At 39.2% G+C, this 20,161-nt stretch overlaps 1 protein-coding gene across 7 annotated transcripts in view; it reads left to right on the forward strand.

Moving 5' to 3' along the window:
- The window catches only part of foxp2 (forkhead box P2), a 724,116-nt gene that overhangs the window by 361,600 nt on the left and 342,355 nt on the right, over positions 1-20,161 (forward strand). For 6 of the 7 annotated variants that reach the window (XM_048548978.2, XM_048548980.2, XM_048548981.2 and 3 more), the window contains one exon: positions 15,670-15,847. In XM_048548978.2, coding sequence (XP_048404935.1) covers positions 15,680-15,847 — 168 coding nt within the window. In that variant the 5' untranslated portion in view covers positions 15,670-15,679. Of the gene's footprint in view, positions 1-15,669; positions 15,848-20,161 lie in introns of those variants that run through there. The other variant, XM_048548984.2, reaches the window with a different exon arrangement.

The following is a 20,161-nucleotide window of genomic DNA, read 5'->3' on the forward strand; positions in this document are numbered from 1 at the left end:
TGGATAATGAACAGCCTAGGAGAATGAATACCTGCTAATGGGGACTATTAGTAGCAAACAATAGGTTGTGTGTAATAGCTGACCATGTGATAAGAAGGCCTGGTGTGCGCGGGTTGGGTAAGGACATTGGAGAAGGTGACTCAAGTCCTAAAATTGTTAAACTCACTATTGATTCCAGAAGGATGTAGAGTTCCCAAATGGAAAATGTGTTGTTCTTCCAGCTTGCGCTGAGCTTCATTGGAACACTGCAGCAAGCCTGAGACAGAAATGTTTCCCAGAGAACAAGGTGGTGCATTGAGGGGCCAAGTGCTGAGAAGCTCAAGATCATTTTTATGGACAGAACATAAGTGTTCTGTGAAACGGCCACCCAGCCTATGTTTCATTTCCCCTATGTAGAAGAGACTGCCTGCACTTCACTCAATCAAGGCTACTGCATTCGCTGCTCACAAGGTAAAGTGCTGCTTTGCCTAGAAGATGTGTTTGGGTCCTTGCATACTGAGGAGCGAGGAGGTAAATGGGCAAGCGTTACACCTTCTCAGTTGCAGGGGAATTTGCCAGGGCGGGGTGGGGGGGGGTGGTGGGGGTGGTGGTGGTTGCTGTGAGAGGTATTGGGAATGAAGGAGGAGTGGACCAGGGTGTCCTGGAGGGAACAGTCCCTGCAGAAGGTGGACAAGGGAAGGGAGGGGAATATGTGTCTGGAGGTGGTGGAAATGGCAGCTAATGATCCTGTGGATGTGGATGCTGGTGGGATGGTAGGTGAGGACAAGGGGAATGCCATCACTGTTGTGGGAGGGAATGGAGGGCCCTGTAAGCTACGGTGCTGGGGAATCCTCAGTTGAGGAAGAATGTGAACATTTTGGAAGCCCTCAGTCAAAGTTGTAATTATGGGAACAGATGCACAAGAGATGGAGTAGAATTTTCATAGGAAGCAGGGTGTGAGGATGTATAGTCAAGGTAACTGTAGGAGTCAATTGGTTTGTACTGGATTAATTTTCTTCCCTGATTAATTTCAGGGCAGAGAAATGTATCATGCAGCCCATTGCCATTTGAGGCCCTCTGACGGGCAACTAGAAATGAAATCAGCTGGCAAGGGACTTGACCATTTCAGAAGCATGATAGGGATTGTTTGTGAGCTTCAAGGGGTTCTTCCTCATCAAAGATACTTTGTGCTTGATTGGGATAGCCGTCATCGGGGAGGGTTGCCCATTGTAAGTAATTTCCATCATTACTGCTGCCCCATATTCTCTGACCACCGCACTGTGATTTCGCTTCCACCATGCCGCCTGTGTCCCTTGGTGATCCAAGGCCTTGGATGGATGGCACTCCAAAGCATCCACCGCCTCCCCAGTCATGCTGCTGAGTGGAGATGAGGTCAGAAATCACATGACACTGGTTTTATTTGAAAATGCAAGCTTTCAGAGCGGAGCCCAATAAAGGGTCTATGTTCCAAAAGCTTGTCATTTCAAATAAACCCATTGGACTATATAACCTGGTGTTGTGTGATTTCTGACATTATCCATCCCAATCTAACACAGGCACCGCCACATCAAGAGTAGAGGGGAACTACTGGTTTCTGACCAATAGGTGCCCAAAACCGCTGTCACCTCATGTGGATCCATCTATTGAGTATGCACCAAGCTTTACTACCTATTACAAAGATCATGAATACATACGGTTAACATCATGCTCTACTCTTTCAGGGATAATTCAGTGGTAATGGAATAAATCACTTGTTATCATTTTATGTAGATTACTTTTTTTTGCCATTTATTGTGTGCATAATGCTGAGTTTCAGTTGATAAGAGGTATGGGCTGACCATGGTCACCTTTTTCAGTGAGCACAAATAAGGAATATTGGTGTGTAATCTGAAGGCCCCCACTATTTTTCCACATCTATTTATTGCTGACTAGACAAATTAATTTCATTGGCACTATTACACTGTACTTCTTAATACTAAATTGTAAGTTTTACTAATTATGAAATAGTCATCCTGCATTAATGACTACTTTATTGGAATAAAGCATAAAATCTGTATTTGAAAAATTAAACCTTTTTGAGGCTTTTACTATGATGATTTGAAATGCTTTCTACAACTAATAATTAAATAAACACAATGTTAAAAATAAACTCCTGTGCCTAGAAGGAACAAAGAATAATGGCTCAATCAATGCAAATGGTGACAAACAAGAGCCACATTAGACCAACAAAGCTAATACACTTCACTACTCAACAAATATTTTGCAATGTTCTATAAACAGTCTCTAAAAGCTTGTTGACCAGATCAGTGCTGTTTTCATTATATTGACTACAGTTCTAAACATTAATTTAATGAATGTATCACATAATGGCAGCTGCACGTCAGTAAATAATAAATAATGATTTTTAAATGGAATACACTCGTAAAACAAGCTTATAAAGCTGTTAGGTATCATATGCAAAACATGAAGTCATGAAGTTCTTTGAGTATTAGTGGGAGTACAATTTGTACAAAGGTATAATATGCGGTAAGGCATGTTTAATTCACGATTGTGGCTGCAAGAAATAGCATGAATTGCTGGGTGTGTTTAATGCTGGATTATAGCAATTTGAAACATGTCAAACACATGGCTAACGCCTCATGCTTCACTCATTCTTGCGTAAACCTGCATTGCCACCATCTATTATACCCTTGGTAACAACACAATTTTGCAAGTAAATATTGTAACACTAAGTAACCTTCGAATTCAAGTTGTTTAGGAAGGGGAAAATTCAATCTTGTACATATAGTACTCCTGTCACTTTGGTAGATGGTCTGAAAGCCTTAAGATTAATTACAGTGATAGAGACTTTCAAATGTAAAATATAGTACTTATCTTTGAAGAGATATTGTAAAGTATATAGCAGCATATGATTGTCAGATAATACATTTCTGCTTTAATTTGAGAAGTGTTCATTCTGTGATTGAAAACGTAGTTTTAAAATATGGATTGGCCTACAACTTGCACCAACAGACTAAAGGTTAAGAAAATATCATTTTCGCTCAAAAATGAATGTTCTTTCCTAACTGAGCTGTAGTACATGTATAGTCATGAAATAAAATTTTATTATTTCAATTCCAAGTTTTTAAACTTGTATTATCCATCTGCTCCTGTTTTTTTTTTAACTGCATTGATCCATTGAGTATGATTTATAAGGGTTATCTGCATCCATCTCAATGTTTTTAACTTGGGAATATTAGCATACTAAACTGCTGCTATGGAAAAATTTGTGGAAAATCTAAAGGCGTGTTCGTAAACATGCTGAGAGGGCATTCATGGAAATGTCAGCACAGCATCAGAAATATTGTGATAAATTGAAAACTCAATTCAACTGCAGATGTTTGCTAACTGTATATTCTTCAGAAAAAAAAACCTTTGACAGACATTTTCTAATTTACAAATTGACAATCTAATGACATGTCACATCAAATGCATTATGAACTCATCTCTGCATTAAGTCGGTGGTAAAAGTGACAAACAACTCTCATGAAAGATTTTCGTGAAGAGACTGACTACATACCTAATGAATAATGGAAACAACCAAAGTGTCAGTTATACCATGTTTTGTGTGCATACACATATGTTGAACAGATTAAATAATTGTTGATAGATTTATCATTGCAATGTTGTCGGCAAAATGGGTAGGATTGGCAACGGTGGACATGAATTTCAGTGCCAGGAAACTTATCTAACGTCTCATTGGGTTATTGTTGCAGAACAGAGCCAAGGGACACTTCAGATCATTTCACTCAATAATTTTGTCGAATAAGGTAGGACCACAAACAAAATATTGTTAAGAAACAGAAATATGGTTAACGTTTCTGTATAGATTACAATTTTGCTAATCTTCAACTTCAGAAGTTGAATTAACATTTTATCTAGCTCTTTTTATATCTGTTTACTTTTTAAAGATTTAGTTGTAAATATTTTGTGTTTTTTAATGAAAGGAGAGAGGGCAAGTTTCTCCTCAGTAATAGTAACCACCATCATTTTGCCTACAATTAAGACAAACATTTTCCTTGTCTACTGCACTCTTACTGCTAAATTAGTTTAATCAATCACATTTTCTTGCTCCTGTTTTGGAGAAGCCTATGACAGAATCTAATTGTAACAAGAGCAGGGGAACGGATTTGCATGAATTAAAATTAAGAGGAGCAAGCTAGGGATGTTGCCAGTTTAGGGGGACAAAGAGCTGAAAAGCAGGACATGTTGAGCTATTGATACCAAAAAAAAATTTTAAGTAAAAAGAAGTTTTTAAATTGAAATTGTGAAATTGGTCTTGGATAAGAGCAATAACAGGCAATAGGTGTGCCTCCAGCTCTGCCTACCAAATTTTATTTTCTATGTTCGTCCCTTAAAGTACCTGTTTCAGTGGGATATACAAATGCACACAGAGGCAACTTGGTAGCAATGTCAGTTTCTCTGTCCTTTTTATTATGGCAAGATATGATATTTTTCTTAAAATTCAGGAAACTACTGTGTATATATACAAGAATACATTGCTGCCTTTGCTACCTGTCTGGTAACTGGGGTGTGCATTTTCCCAAAATGGGTTGGTTATGGGGAGTTGTATAGGGGACTCCACCACCCCTCAGCCCCCACTATGAGATCCAGCAAGGATTTTCATGCAATTTTACACTACTGACCTCATTATGCTTGCACCACACCTCTACAGCACTGCGCCGTCATGCACTCACCAGACACAAAACTACTCACTATGACCGGGATCATCTTGGGTTTTGCTGCTGAGGTCATATTTACGCTCCAGCTACTCACTAGGTCAAACACTACCGGCTTCAAATAGCCCTTCACAGTACAAGTACTGAAGGGAAATGATAAAGAAATGTTTCTGAGGATACACGGGTGGCATCTCATTGCAAATACAAGCTCGTAAAGGCGTTGTTATTCTACATCACTACCTGTCAGATCAACGATCATTGCAACTGCAACTACATGAATCGAGCGATGCAAGCTATCCATCCTTATCAACACAACATGTTAGAACCCTGTCTGAAGGAGAGCTACTCCTTTCCTAATGTCGAGCATAGCATAACTTATTGTCATTGCAATGCTTCCGCATTGAACATTTTGGAAAGCCTTCAAACAGTTAAAAACATGAACTTTTATTGAACAACAAAAATGAAGGAAACAGCGAATAAAAAGAGCTGCATTTGCTTATAGGAATAAATGGTCTGCTTTCTTTTTTTAAGCATCAACAAATTTACAGTCAATGAATGATCACTGCACCCAGCATCTATTGGAACCGGGCGAATCCTGCCTGGCTGGTGTGCTTTATCATTCTGAAGGTGATGTTCCTCCTTTTCAGTGTCCTCATTTTCTCCTCAGAAGACTGAACCCACTCTTCCATCTGTTCAGTGGCCATCATGCCCCCTCTTTGCCAGCTTCAGTTTTTGGAGAGCACAGCCTACTAGGATAATGCAGCACACTCTGTCTGGACAATACTAGAAGGCCTCATTCCAGGTTGATCCATTTATTGGCACCTCACCTTCAGGTTTATCATCTGCTCCCTTACAGAAGAATGGGCTCCATTGAATCTGCACACAGCCTCAGTTGGGCTTGTGTAATGGAGTCATCAGCCATAGTTGCAGAAGGTAGCCCTTGTCTCCCGATAACTGTCCTTGTGAGGCACACACCCCTTGAAACGCAAAGCAAATGGTATTGAGGATGAGGTATTAAGGTTGATTGCCAAGGGGATCAAGGGTTAGGGGGAGAAAGTGGGAGAATGGGGTTGAAAAACTTATCACCCATGATTGAATGGTGGAGTAGACTTGATGGGCTGAATGGCCTAATTTCTGCTCCTCTATCTTATGGTCTTATGATAAACTCTGGGCCTCCTGTACCATCTCTGTGTCCTAAAGGGGCCTTCAATCTGTGCATTCATGCAGAGTTTCTTCAGTGGCTACTTGAGGTTGCTGTTAGTCCTGGGCATATTGGCGCATTTCATTCTCCTCAACTTTTATCTGTACCTTTTGTAACACCCCAGCCCACATTGATGATAACCTCTTGTGTCTGGATTTACTGGTCATGTTTCCAGTGAACCTCCGTGGTACATTATCAAAAACAGAATAGGTTCTTAGTGATGTGAACAGTCAGCATTCATATCAGTTACAAATGATGGTTTCGCATATTTCTCCATACAGTGGTTCATGGAGGACTCTGAGAAAGAAATGCCTCTATATGGATCTTTGATATACCAGATCTTCTTCCAATGTATGCAATACAAACCATGCCATTATGGCACAAAATTGTAAATGCGGAGGATTAATAAAATCTTGCCCCCCTCATGTACACCTCCAACATCACTTAAGAAATGGTGCACTGCACATTATCATTGTTTGTCACCAAATACTTATTCACGGTTAGAGGAAATCAGTCTTTGTGTAGCCTTTGGGACCTTGGATTGTCTTTGTCGCATTATGGGCCAAAATTCACAATAACGCCACCTGTGATAATGAAGTGTAGAGCTGGATGAACATAGCAGGCCAAGCATCAGGTGAACAGGAAGGCGTTCATCCAGCTGTACCCCAAATATCTCAGATTCTCCAGCATCGGCAGTTTCTACGATCTCATGAAGCCACCTGTATCTACTTCTGCTTCACAGAGGTGATGAGATCCATTTGCAATGACCAATGACCTGGTCAAGATTGCCTTTGACCAGTATTTGTATCCTGCACGCTTAGACACATGATTCACATGCAGCATACAATGACTACAGACATCTTCAGTCTGTACTACCTAATGTCTGCTCATTGTAATTGCCCCATTTGCAGGGCCTTGTATCACTCAAATGCTGCAAATTCACACAAAAATAAAACACTTACTCCACCCAGTGCAAGTATGGTCACAGCCATTTTCCATTTCCATTACACACTTGTGATTTGGATGAGGATGGAAGGCAGCACAGGTCACATATCACCAAGTGAATCCCAGGCTCAGCCTCGTAATGTAAATCACCCCTTCGTAGTTTAGCCATGCTAGCCATCATACTGCATTACCTTTCCATTGAAGCTAGGGTGATGACTCAGCAGTAACCCATGTTCTCGAATGCAGTGTTGCACTACAATCTCCCACCTGTATATGTTCAGATCCCTCTTTTCATGTTTATTCCCCTCTTTATATCTCCGCATGCTGCTGCAAACCCCAACTTCCTTCCCACAGTGATAGTCCCTGGTAGTTCTTCCCTTCCACCCTTTTATTTTCAGTGAATGAACCCCTAGGACTGACAGTGGCCCACTTCCCACACTAATGATGCAGAACCACTAACCCTGACCACACAATTATGTCCAAATCCCTCGACTGAGCTTGGATGCTGCGAGCGACTCTGTGGTGGAACCACTGAATTGACAATGGTCCCTTTTGACTTCAATGAAGACCGCATTCCTTAGCCACTGGGACACCATTTGGCTGAAGCACATACAGTATGTTTGTCAAATTAGGGGCAGGTGAATGCCCCAGGTGTGACTTTGATTTTGCATTGTGCTGTACAGCAAGATGTTCACCTCCCTTGACTGATCACTGCTGGCAACTGTAACAAGCTGTCTGGCTTTGTGTCTACATTAAAAAGTAGGAGAAGACACAGTGAGTTTGTATGTTCTGAGTGAGGCAGCAAGGTGCAAAAAGGCAAGTGGGAAATGCTGCGAGCATCCAAGTAAGCACAAAGTGAGTGAGCACCGTAAGAGCAAGTGAAGAACCCTGGGGTACGCTGTGCTCAAATCCAGGGGTGGGTGCTAGTCCCAACACAGAAGATGCCCTGGTAGCAGCACTACAATGGAAGGTGCCAGTGTGGTCCTAAATGCAGATTTGCAGTAGACAACCTGTATTCTAAGGGGGTGCATAGATAGGTTCTGATGATGTGGTGAGGCTGGTGCATGATCGTTGGAAACCTTTGTGGATGGGGCATGCAGCCAGTCACTGCCCGTGGAGTGTAATCTGAAATATTGGGGCCTGCTGTCCAAGGTGTAGGCTGGAGGAATAAGTGGTGAGCTGGAGCTGCCAGAGACCTGCCTTGACTTTCATGTTGGGGATTATTGCTAGCTACTTTCACTCTACTGTGTGGGAGAATATGAAATGACAAATAAGTGAGGCGAGATGATGTGCCGATGAGATGTAAGTGTATGCACGTCAGCCTGTCACCCCTCGCTAGTGAGATTTTCATCTCGCTATTCAAACCTTGGGTGTAAAATTGGACTTATTTCCTCAATATTGAAAATGCAATTTTTAAAAATTTACCATAATTTCCCAACTGACATACCATTACCCATATTCAGGGACTCGGAAAATAAATCTTTTGATTTTCAGTTAATTGGAAAATTGTTCCTGTTCTATAAATGGAAGGTGATCCACTCCAACAGATTACTTCCGAGGTGGAAAGGAGAGAAATCAACCCCCCTTTGTCCATATTCAAATTTATGCTTTTAGTGCACTGGTCTTGTGGCTGGTAATGGCATTGGCCAGTTCTAACTGAATTCTTTCCTTCTGTGTAATATTATGCCTTCCAACTGATAACAATGGGGCTGCTAATAATTTATACCCTTAGAAATGTTCAGCATGAAAAAAGAACATTCAACGCAGTCTTAGTGCCAGTTCTTTGCTTTTTTAAAAAAATATTTAAATTGTTTCTCTGCCTCCCCATTACCTTTTTATACCTCATAATATATCCTCCATTTTCTATGCTACATCTGTAAAACAGTGCCTTTGTTGGAATATTGCAGCTGTTGGTTTAATTTGGAGGCAAATGCTACATTATCCTAATTTTCCTGTTTTAATTCTTGTCTTGTGGTTATTGCAACATTTAACTGATGGTAAGTTACTTCGGAGTCCTGTCATCAGAACAGAGCTTTCTGGCTATTTATTTATCTCACCAGACCAATGGATTTAAGTTTTTTTTTCTTAACATGTAACTTACTTTATTTTTTGTTTTATATGCACCAAGATATTGATTGACCAAACTTTGATATTCATTATTAGAAATACCGGTAGAGATAATTGGTTTAAGACCAGGAGATAGAAATTTAGCTTATTTGTACTGATTTTTATTTATGTTCTATGTGTGCCCTTCATGCTCCAAAAATGGTTCTGTATTCACAATGCCTGTGCAGACTTGTAGAGTGAAAAGCACCAGATTCCAAGTTATGGTGTACCATTAGTATAAGCAGACACAGTAACTGTCCGTGAAACATACTGATGTTGTGAGTTGTGATGTATCTGCATTCAATCAGCGTGCACAGTGGATATAGTACCAGTGGTACCATTTTGGAGCTAAGCAGTGTAGCCAGTGTGTGCTCATATTTCACACAGCTGAATGCATATTCAATTGGAGAAGGACACTCACACCCCCATCTTTTAAATTGATTGTCAACTACGGGTTCATTGATGTTTAATTTCTTGTGGCTATTGCAGCATTTTCTGAGTATTTGCTGCTTACTGTACTCAGTTCAAGTTACAAAATTCTGCAGGAATAGTATGGTGAATGCTCACAAACGTTGCCTTGACTTCAAGACTTGTGGACAAACCAGTTTCTCTAAATATAGCTTGCGCAGAGTATACATTCCCCTTGGATGCAGAAAAATGTTGAGAGTAAGCAGAGGTCACATTTAGCATAGGAAACCGCTGGAACACGATGAAGGAAGAACAGGAGTCTCAGCAGGAGGCCATATCCACCTAAAAGTTTTCAGAGGACAATTCTCCACCAGACTGCAGTGAAAAGCAATCTATGAGATGGCTGTACTTCAGTAATGCGGCTCTCACTGAAATCAGACACCTGCAGTGACTACACATACAAACTCTAACTTTATAGACGGGTGAGAATGGCATCACCTATGTCTCTGAAACTGATCATGACCACGAATATTTAGTCATTAGTTTCATTTTGATAAGAGGCACTATATTTGTAGTGTCTTTTCATTTGCCTTCCATTGTTGTAAGAGCAAAGTTACTGAGGCTTCTTGTTCTTAAAGACCTTACTACAGTTTATTTTCTTTCACCAAAGACAAGCAGACAGAGTGGAGCTGGAGGAACACAGCAGGCCAGGCAGCATCAAAGAGCAGGAAAGTTGATGTTTTGGATTAGGACCCTTCGTCAGAAATTGCAAGTGCTTGTTGACCAACAGGCTAGACATCAGAATTTTTAACATGGAAGTCAGACTAAGCTGACTTCTTTCTTCAAAGGACTTCCAAATTGGACACCTCGTGCCAACACTTCAGGGCCTGCTGCATGGGCACCAGCCACATGAGCCCCATAAATACAGATATTGACATTTGACATGTGACAATCTGTAAGAACCTTCATGACACATCTTCGATCCAGAGCATTACAGTTGCACCGGCAATTATCACTGCAGTATTGTGCAGCAAGTACACTAGCATTCATACACAAGTACCCAAACCATGGACTGGACCAAACTGCATCTCCGGGCTCTTTGCTTACTCTCTTACCACTCACTGGTTCTGTCTAGATACTTGGAGCATCCTTCTCTCACATTTCTGAAGAAGGGTCCTGACCCCCAACATCAACCTTCCTGCTCCTCTGATGCTGCCTGGCCTACTGTGCTCCTCTAGCTCCACACTGTGTTATCTGTGACTCCAGCATCAGCACTTCTTACTATCTCAGTGTGAATGTGCAGTTTTGCGAGAGATTGTCATTCTGATGGTGTCTTAGACTGTATGCACATTTGTGGGCACCATATTGTCAACCATGCCTTATTTGAGACCTCTAAAGAGTTTCCATTCCTCTTCATCCTGTGGAATGTGATCACAGTTAGTGAATCACCAAGATGGAAGCTAGTATCTGGGAATGTAATCATTGCCTTCACTCTGTGACCTTTCCAGTGGTGTTTGAGCAAACTCAGTGAATTACAGCTTGGCTACTGAACAACAAGGCAGGTCTGGTGGCGTAAGACACTCAACTCAGTTGCATGACCCATGGACAGATACTCCGCATCCTCAAAATGAAAGCTGTACTGTGACAAAAACGATCAACACATCCATTGTTTGAGCAATGCAGTACTTAGTTGAGTGTCGATGAAGGTTTCAAAAGGCCTGCAAGATGTTGCACAGCATCATCATGAAATGATTGCTCTTTTCAGCAGTACTAAGTGTGCAAGGGTGTGGTACAGCATATGAATGTTTGATTTGAGGCTTGTTGGTAGAAATTGCATTACTGTGCGCTGGGCTATGGTGATTTGAATCTTGGTTGTGGCTGTGGTGCACTTGGTAAGATATTTAATTTGTGGATTCACTCATTGACCTTTTTACTTAATTGAGGCCAATGAATTTCTAGTCATATCAAATTCAAGTCCTAGGTGCTTAATGCCTGACACTGACCTTCATAGTTATCTGTTCAAGTTATATTTGCGCCTGGAAGACAGCCTCTCTCCCCAGCACTCCCCAGAAAAAAAGCGAGATCTCTCATCCTTTTGTTCTCCTCCACCAAGATCTCCAAAGCCACATCCAAAAATCTTGTGGCCTTCTCTTTCCACTGGTGTGCCAGGTTTTCAGCTGGGAATTTCACCAAGCTTGATTGCCCCAGCATCGGCACTAACTACAATGCAGTGTGGGCTATCTTTAACCGATGTGGTCTAACTTTACATGCAATTAGCCGGTTCATGATTTTGGGCCCCTACTGACGTGCCTGGCCAATAAACAAGTAGTCTATGCTGGCTGGATGCTGAGTTCATTCAAATGCAATGTATTTGAAGACCTCAACCAATATTTAAGGCTGGTAATTTGTTGAGCATAAGTTTCCCTGGTTCACAATAGCAAATTCTCCTGCTTTCGAAGTTGGGAAAAAAAGTGTCAGCAATAGAAAATCAAAACATTACGATGAGCAGCATTAAACCCTGAAGTTTTAGATATAATTAGAAAAAATGTAAACCTAAGAGGATGAATGTATTACCATAGATAATAGCTGATGTCTGTTCAACATCATGTTTGATAGCTAAAATAGACAGAAATATTGCTGATATAATGTCTAAACAAGCAGAATCTTACAAGGGGGTATGATTGACGTAATCTGTAGCAACATTTGTGACAGAATCATGTGTCTGGTGAGAGCTGTTTTAATGTAGGGAGCAATTTGCAGCACCTCTTGTGCATTTTGCCAAGAGGCGAGGCACATTTCCACTGGGACGTGGTGAGTTGCCAATTTAAAGGTGCTTGTTGACCAACAAGCTAGACATTGAGAATTCTCAACATGGAAGCCAGACTTCCACTCACATCTTTCTCCAAAGGACCTCCAAATTGGACATCTGTCGTCAACACTTCAGGGCATGCGCTGTGGTTACTAACCGCATGAACACCAATGCCTACAGATATTGGCATTTGACATGTGACAACCTGTAAGAACCTTCATGACACATCTTCGATCCATTGCATTACAGTTGCACTGGCAATTATCACTACAATATTGTGCAATAAGTACACTTGCATTCATGCACAAGTACCCAAACCATGGACTGGACCAAGCTGCATCTCCAGGCTGTTTGCTTGCTCTCGTACCACTCACTCGTTCTGTCTAGATGCTCAGACCATCCTTCACTCACTTGCCGTGCCTTTTGAACCTTGCTCCCTCAGCCAGAGGTATCAGAGAGAAGATGATGGCACTTGCTGTGGTGATGTGGAAAAGGACATTGTCCTTCTTCCCACATTGCACTGCATTCCTCCAGATGGCTGAGACTTCACTGGCCTGGCTGGCAACCTCAGATCAGGCAGTTGTGATCCAGTGTTGTGGCCTCCTATGCAGTTCCTGGGGATGAGGCCATCTTACCTGTGAACCAGATTGTGCAGTCGGACCTCTATATTCCTGCCAACAAAACCAGGAGCCAAGCTCCCATTTTCTAACATGCCCAGGACAAATGTCAGGGACCATGCAGGCAATGGCCTTTTGAAGACAGTGTTGCCCCAAGGGAAGCCAGTCAATTCGAGGATGTTGTGGCAATGGCAAATAGTTCTGGGAATGGCACATGGTAAAATTGGGTTACATTAGAAGAGAAGGATGTCATTAGGGCAGGGTATGTGGTTAATGAGGTGAGTTTGGTAGGATAGGGCAAGGCCGAGTTAGACTTCATGGTGAAAACCCCTTCTCCAAACTTTTCGGAACGTGTACTTAGCCAGAAAAGTAAGATTCAGCTTAACATCTCTGTTAAAATGTCATTTCAGCCAGGGAAATTGCAATTTAAAAGTGCACATAAAATCTCAGCTACAATATTAATATATTTAATTGTTCTAAAAACATGAATTAATCTCTCAGAAAATCTTTTTAAAGATTTTCTGAATTTCTGTATAATTTAGAAGTTTGTTGCTGTTTGAAAATAAATACTTGCAACAACTTCTTGTGTTATCTAATTGCAAAACATTAGTCCATCAGCTATTAGGGTGTGAGGGAGTTTAAAAACAGTGCTTTGAATGGCAGAGAACTCCCTCAACAAATATTTTTAGAAAATTTGTGTAAATTTCTGCTGTGTTTAAAGGGAACTCCCTCTCTACCAGACCATTAATACTCTAAAAAAGTCATCTCATCACTGCCAGCCTTAGTTTCTATTTCTAAATAAACTTGTAGACATTTGAATATTTGTGTTAAATCATCCAATAATGTCACTTTGATGTGACTTCGGATGTGAGATAGTATTTGTTGATTTTGATACATTTCTCCCCGCCAGAAAGCATTGCACTTTATTCTGTCAATGGCACTGTGGTTTTCCAGTACCCTCTTGAAGTGGCAGTGACTTGTGTAGGAAATTGACCGTGAAGTTTTACAATTTTTGTTTGTTGCTTTTTCAAAAATAATTCTGTCTTGTGGCTAACCCACAGCAAAACTATTCTGTCTTTTCTATCTCTTTCGATCTTTCTAACTTTTCTAAATCATTTAAAAATGCTTTGCTTGTGCAATGGATATGAGTGATCATTAGTGATGTGTTTCTGAAAATGTGCATGCTTTATTCTTTTTCTTGTAAGAGCCGTCAACATCAAGTGTCACATTTTCCATTCCTATTATCTTTTTAGTTAATGTTCAATAAGAAGTATAACCTGGACTGTTGGTTCATAAACACATCTGGTTCAGCAGTTGTTTACTGTAGCTAGAGCGGCTGTCACCTTTTGTGTAACTACTTGCATATTTGTTTTATTTGTACCCTGTACATTCTCAACGACACCTGGCAAGTAATGGAAAATGAAGCTTCTGCTCAGGGGTGTCCACCTTTTATTTGTGCATTTTTTTTTCAGTTACGTTTATAAATATGCTTTGTGGATTTTATTTGTAGTTGTCTGGCAGAAATATTGTACATGAGAATGCAAGTAATATTATTTGATTCTGATTTTATTGGCCTAGTTAACAGAATTAACAGAGCACATTATCGTATGTGTATTTTGGGTGTGAACTTAGTTTGATATAACTAGCAGAGGGGAAATGCATTGTAGAATGTCTGAGTACTTCAGAGAACAGTGGACTTTATTTAAAAAAAAGCCAAGTGGAGATTCTTTTTGTGTTTGGAGTGCTACGTGATTTCTCAAGTATAAGGTCTTTGGGGGAGAAAAGTGACCCCAAGAGTCAATGGAGTGCAGGTACTGGATCTTCAGGTTGCAGTTTTTGAGGTCACTGTGGGTATTATTTACTGTAAGATTTCAACTGATCTTAGCAGGACATCTCTTCTCTATCCTCAAAATACAGTACAGCTATGCAGTGAATAAAACATTTATTACAGGAAATAAGGTAATATGCATAATTTATGCTGTTTTTAGCACAATCATTAGTGATATTCTTGATAGATTTTATTTCCAGCTTTCATATCTAATACATGCCTGGAAAATTAATTTTATATCTTTCATTTATTTGCCTATGTTAAAATTGAGTTTTAAGTCATCTTCAAGTGAACAGTTTGATTGCTGCTCATGCATGGGCTTAATTACTTCCGACGAAGGACAGTATTAAATGTTTTAAATGTCACAAAAATAAATGAATATCAGCCAGTAGATTTAAAACTAGGCAATATCTGTGATGTTTTCAGCAAGAGCCTTTTTTTCTTCAAATGCCTTTGAGGCAAAATTTTATTTAGTCACCCAAAAAAGAAAGCCCATTGCACTATTTATCACAGGCTGATACTGCATGATTTGTAACTCACTTACAAAATTTTAATTTAGTATGATTAGCTGTGCATCATTAAACAACAGTCTTTCATAAAGAATGCTGTAAAATCCTGACAGAATCAAGATACTGAATATTTTAAATAAGCTACAGTCATTCACGGTTGTCGAAGCTGGATAATACTAGATAATACATGAAATAGAGTGTTTGAATTTGTGCTTTCAGTTTGAGGTGCTTTTAAATGCAAGGCTAAAAACATGTAAGTTGCTTATATTCTGTTTAACGTTACAGTGTTCCTCTATTTGATGTATCTTGCAGTTCAAAAAAAATGACAAAGGTATACTCATCTAAATTTAGAAATCAAATGTCTTGCATATATTTAACGAATTGCTTGGCTGTTTTATTTTTAAAGACATTTATTTGTTGGAAGACTGTACCACGCTTTCCCTTTCTGTTCTGGGACTGCCTCTGTAATTGGCAGAATGGGACCATCTTGATAATGGAAGTGTAAAGGTGTAACGAGTGTGTTAATTGATGCTTCTTAATCACTTTTAGGTATTAAGTCATGATGCAAGAATCCGCGACCGAGACAATAAGCAACAGTTCAATGAATCAAAATGGAATGAGCACTCTAAGCAGCCAATTAGATGCTGGCAGCAGAGATGGAAGATCAAGTGGTGACACCAGTGGTGAAGTAAGCACAGTAGAACTGCTGCATCTGCAACAACAGCAGGTAAGTTTTGTTTTCCATAAGACAGCCTTATTTCATTTTCACCACATTTTACTTACTGTCTATTGAAAAAAAGCTTTCTCTTAGGACTAAAACATTCATTTTGATCGCTTTTAAGATTTTAATCTTTAGTGTTGAAAACAAATTTCACATTCATTATTCTCCATAATCTAGATATTCTTCTGCCTGAGTATAATAGCATTGTGTTTTACTATTGTGATCCAATAATGATATTTTGTTGATAAATATAGGCATGCTTAGTTTTAAATAAAGCAATGCTAGTCAGCTTTATTATTTATAAAGCTTCAGTTTATGTCTTGGACACTTCAGATGCAATCTGTTATTTTCCACCAGAGGGCCACATTATTTGATTTCTGATCTACTTGTAACATAAACTGAACATGTTTGTTATGAAGTGGGGATGAGACATCAGATGAGAGATGATTCTGTTGCAAATAGTTTTAAATGAATGAGTCAGGTTGAATTTAACCCTGGATTCCAGAAAGGAGGAAATGGATGAATGTGAAATACTCTTGCGAGCCTAAGTTTCAGGCCCAGAATATTTTAACTCTTGAAGGACTTTTTGAATCTAGCGGTCTACTTTGCATGTATTCTGGGCAGGAGGGGCTACAGAGCAGTAGCGCGTTTGGCCTGCTTGCAATTAAATGACTGGGTTCGCGTTTTGAGAGCGACTTCGAGAAAGGAGAGAGAGAGAGAGAGAGACAGACACGTCTGAGGGAGGACACAACTTTCCTCATCGGTCTCAAAGGAAAACCTCTCTTCTTATTGGACCCATGAAGAAAGTTTTTTGACTTGATCGGTCAGGGTCCCTTTTATCTTCAGCTTCTGGAGTTGTTTCAGCCTTGCAGAAAAGCTATTGTGGGATTTCTGCTTAGCACCCTAATTGAAATACAACTGAGGTGTTAATAACATAACAGGATCCCAGTTTTCAAAGAGTCAAGGAATCCTCACCAAATTTAGGAGGGCATTTTAACCAGTGGCAGAACCTTGAAAGTTAAAATGAGAAATTATGTGGATTGTTGGGGAGTGTGAAACCTGCTCAGGTTCTGTCACTTGGCAGGGTTATAATGAATCCCAGTGTGTTCTATGAATGCAAAAACATTTGCTTTCATCCATATCTGAAAACTACTGTAAGATATCATTTAAAGTGAATAATTTCAGAAAGTAAACTATTAATGTCCTAAGGTTTTTTGCACACAGTGGTACTGTGTTGTTACATTTTATTGTTTCATTATGTTTTTCTAAAAGTATAATTTAAGGGAAAATGCAGGACAACATTACAATTAAAGCAACATGTACAATGTATTTTCATTTGCACTATGGTTGATTCTAGATCCAGAATGAACAATAGATGTTGGACATGTCTCTGTAGGTTATACAAGAGAAAAAGTGTAGTAAATTAGTGGTCTTAGACTGCAGGGAAATGCTGTTCTCTTTAAGAAACAGAAAGTGATTGTTTGGACCAGATAATTATCTGTGCAGCATTTATAAAGTGAAAGAAAACACATTCCTGTTAGGTTCATAAAAGGAAAATGTTACTTAGATGTCTATTTATATAGCTAGTTGATCGTAGCATTTTTGTATGCTCTTGATTCAGTAAACACGTGCATAGTTAGCCTACCCAATGTTCTAATTTTATTCACTATGATTTTATAGACATCTTGATGAAAATATTATGTATTTTGGCATATTGTTCAGAGCATTTATCAGGTTTTAATTGCCTATAATTTGAAACTTATTTGTAACTAACATATAAGGAATTGGATTAAGTTGGATTTGATTATACTGAATAGAATGTTGCAGAAATTTTAACTGTTATTTCTTTCTATATAATTTTTCTGTAGGGATGATCAATTATGGTTATAAAGGTCTCAATATAATCTACATTGGAACATTTAGTCTTATTTCATGAATTTGTATCTGTTAAGACTTCTAACCGGAGTGTAAAGGTTTTCTAAGTTGTTTTTATGGATTCCACGAATGTGTTGCAAAAATAAAAGTTTCTGTCTACGATTTATTTAAAAATGAGAGATCATTAATGTTGATCACATGAATTCACGTTCTGCCTTAGCATATTTTTACATGGCAAGACTTTCAGCTTGAAATACCTGTTTGCTGTTCCATTTCTGGTCATTATACTCACAAAAAGGCATGTGGCATTGAAAAGGATTTGTTTATCAAAGAGACAATAACATTACACATCCTTGAATGGATTAAGGGGGAGAATTATTCAATTTGCTACACTGTGAGATTCTCTCAAAGATCTATGGGGCATGGCTCACAGCTAAGGTGAAGGAATACACTTAAAGCTAACTAGTTAATATTTCAACTTGTTAATGCACGGAAACATTGGTTCTCTATTGAATATGGATAAGTAATTGATTTGACAGGTTTAGATGACTACCTTGGCACAAAAGCAAGAAAGGATGAAAATGTTATGTGTAAATTTTAGATGTAGAGGTGACAGAATAATTGGGTGAGTTTGATGACTAGATGACCTTTTTTGACTTCTGCAATTTGATGAACTAGTTGATTTTGAAGAAGAAAATTGTCTAATTCATAAAACTGATAGGTGCAGTACCTAAATCTTTCATCTAGTAATCTAATTACACTGATTCCAGAGAATTAGACTACCTTTAATTCAAATCAAATATCACTTCAATTTGGTTACAATCTAAAAAAGTGAAAGAGAAGAGTTTCCACTCATTTGAAAGGTTAGTACGATTGAAAAGAGAAAGATATACATTTGTGTCACTTGAAGATAATTTGGCATATGATGTGAAGGCATTAGCCTTAATGCCTGAAAGAAAACTGTCAGTAAGTAATGGGAAAATCTCTATTTCAAGGAAAACAATGAAACCTTTACTTAATGCACTTTCCTTGTTTCATCTCTTAACTGTTTCAAAATGCCACTTTGTCAGCAGATTTATGTAGCTTTCCTGGAGGTTAGGGAGATGCACAGCTATAACATGAAACGCAGTCAGTTTTGATGAGCTTGCACATGCGTGTTACCTGAATTAGTTGTTGTAAAATATTTACAGAGCAGCCTGGAATCACTTTGAACCAGAGTATTTGTGTTCTTATGTGAACAGTGATCATGACCTTGAGAAAATAATATAAAAGACCTTAGTTATCAGTTTAGACAGCCAGGGTTAAAAAGAAAAAATATCTCCTTTTTAATGCCCTTCACATGGCACCTATACCCACCACTTGAGACGCATTCAACATTTTGACAAGACCACTCTGTTTTTCATTGTTCAGACTTGAGAAGAAACCTGAGTCTGCTTTACCTCAGCCTGCAAACTCTTTATATCTTATTTCTCATTTTCTGATCCTCATTAGATACAAACAATATAATTGTGTGTCTGTGACATTTTAAAAGTGGTTGGGAGCCACTGTAGTAAAGATGTTAAATGACTAAATCTGAAAATCGCTTCAGTTCATAAATAGTACACATTCCCCAGTCTCATCACACAAATCAATTACTGAGGACCCAATTTTTCAAAGGTGTGGATAACCTTTTGTTTCAATATGAGTATTTTGCAATACTTAACATTTTATAGCTGAAAATTAATTGGCATCTGTATTAAATTGAACAAGTGTTTGACCAAAAAACTAATGGGAAGTTATCAGAATGATTTCCTCACAAAAAAAGATATAAATATGCATAAGTGCCTGACACAAAGGCCAGACCAAGCCTTTTCCATGGATTTTTCTTTATTTTTGCCTCATATCAAGAGCTAGTTATTCCTCCAGATTTCATGTAATCACCTGGGAAATGTGAAAAGCTAAATGAAAAATCCAAGACCAAATATGTGGATAACGTATGAAAAATTCCTTTCTAACCCCTCCAGGTGATCTTTATTGATCCAGTAGGCATGTTGACACTGACATAACATTGGCACCTACCGCTTATGTGATGCAGTCATGGTGTCAGCCTGTCGTTGAACCGTTCTGTTCCCTCTAAACTGTACAGGCAAGTGGCCATTTCTTCAGATGTGTCTCAGAATGCGACAATGCTCAACAAAGAAACTAATGGGGAAATTCGCTTTTGTAGAATCCAGAATAACACATATTTTTCCTCTTATCCCTGCAATAATAAAGCTGAGCTCCCCTCGGGCTGTGCAATCGGCAGTGGGGACAGTATGTATGGTGCACATCTTGCAGTGTTGTTTGAAATGATTCATACCTATGTAATTCATTTGCCCATCAACTGACTCAAGGGCATGCCGACCACCCAGAGAAAGCAAAAATGGCTACATCGTCAACAGGAATAGTCAGGGAGGCCCCTCTCTC

This window comes from Stegostoma tigrinum, chromosome 18 (assembly GCF_030684315.1).
Source record: "Stegostoma tigrinum isolate sSteTig4 chromosome 18, sSteTig4.hap1, whole genome shotgun sequence".
NCBI classification, from domain to species: Eukaryota; Metazoa; Chordata; class Chondrichthyes; order Orectolobiformes; family Stegostomatidae; genus Stegostoma; species Stegostoma tigrinum.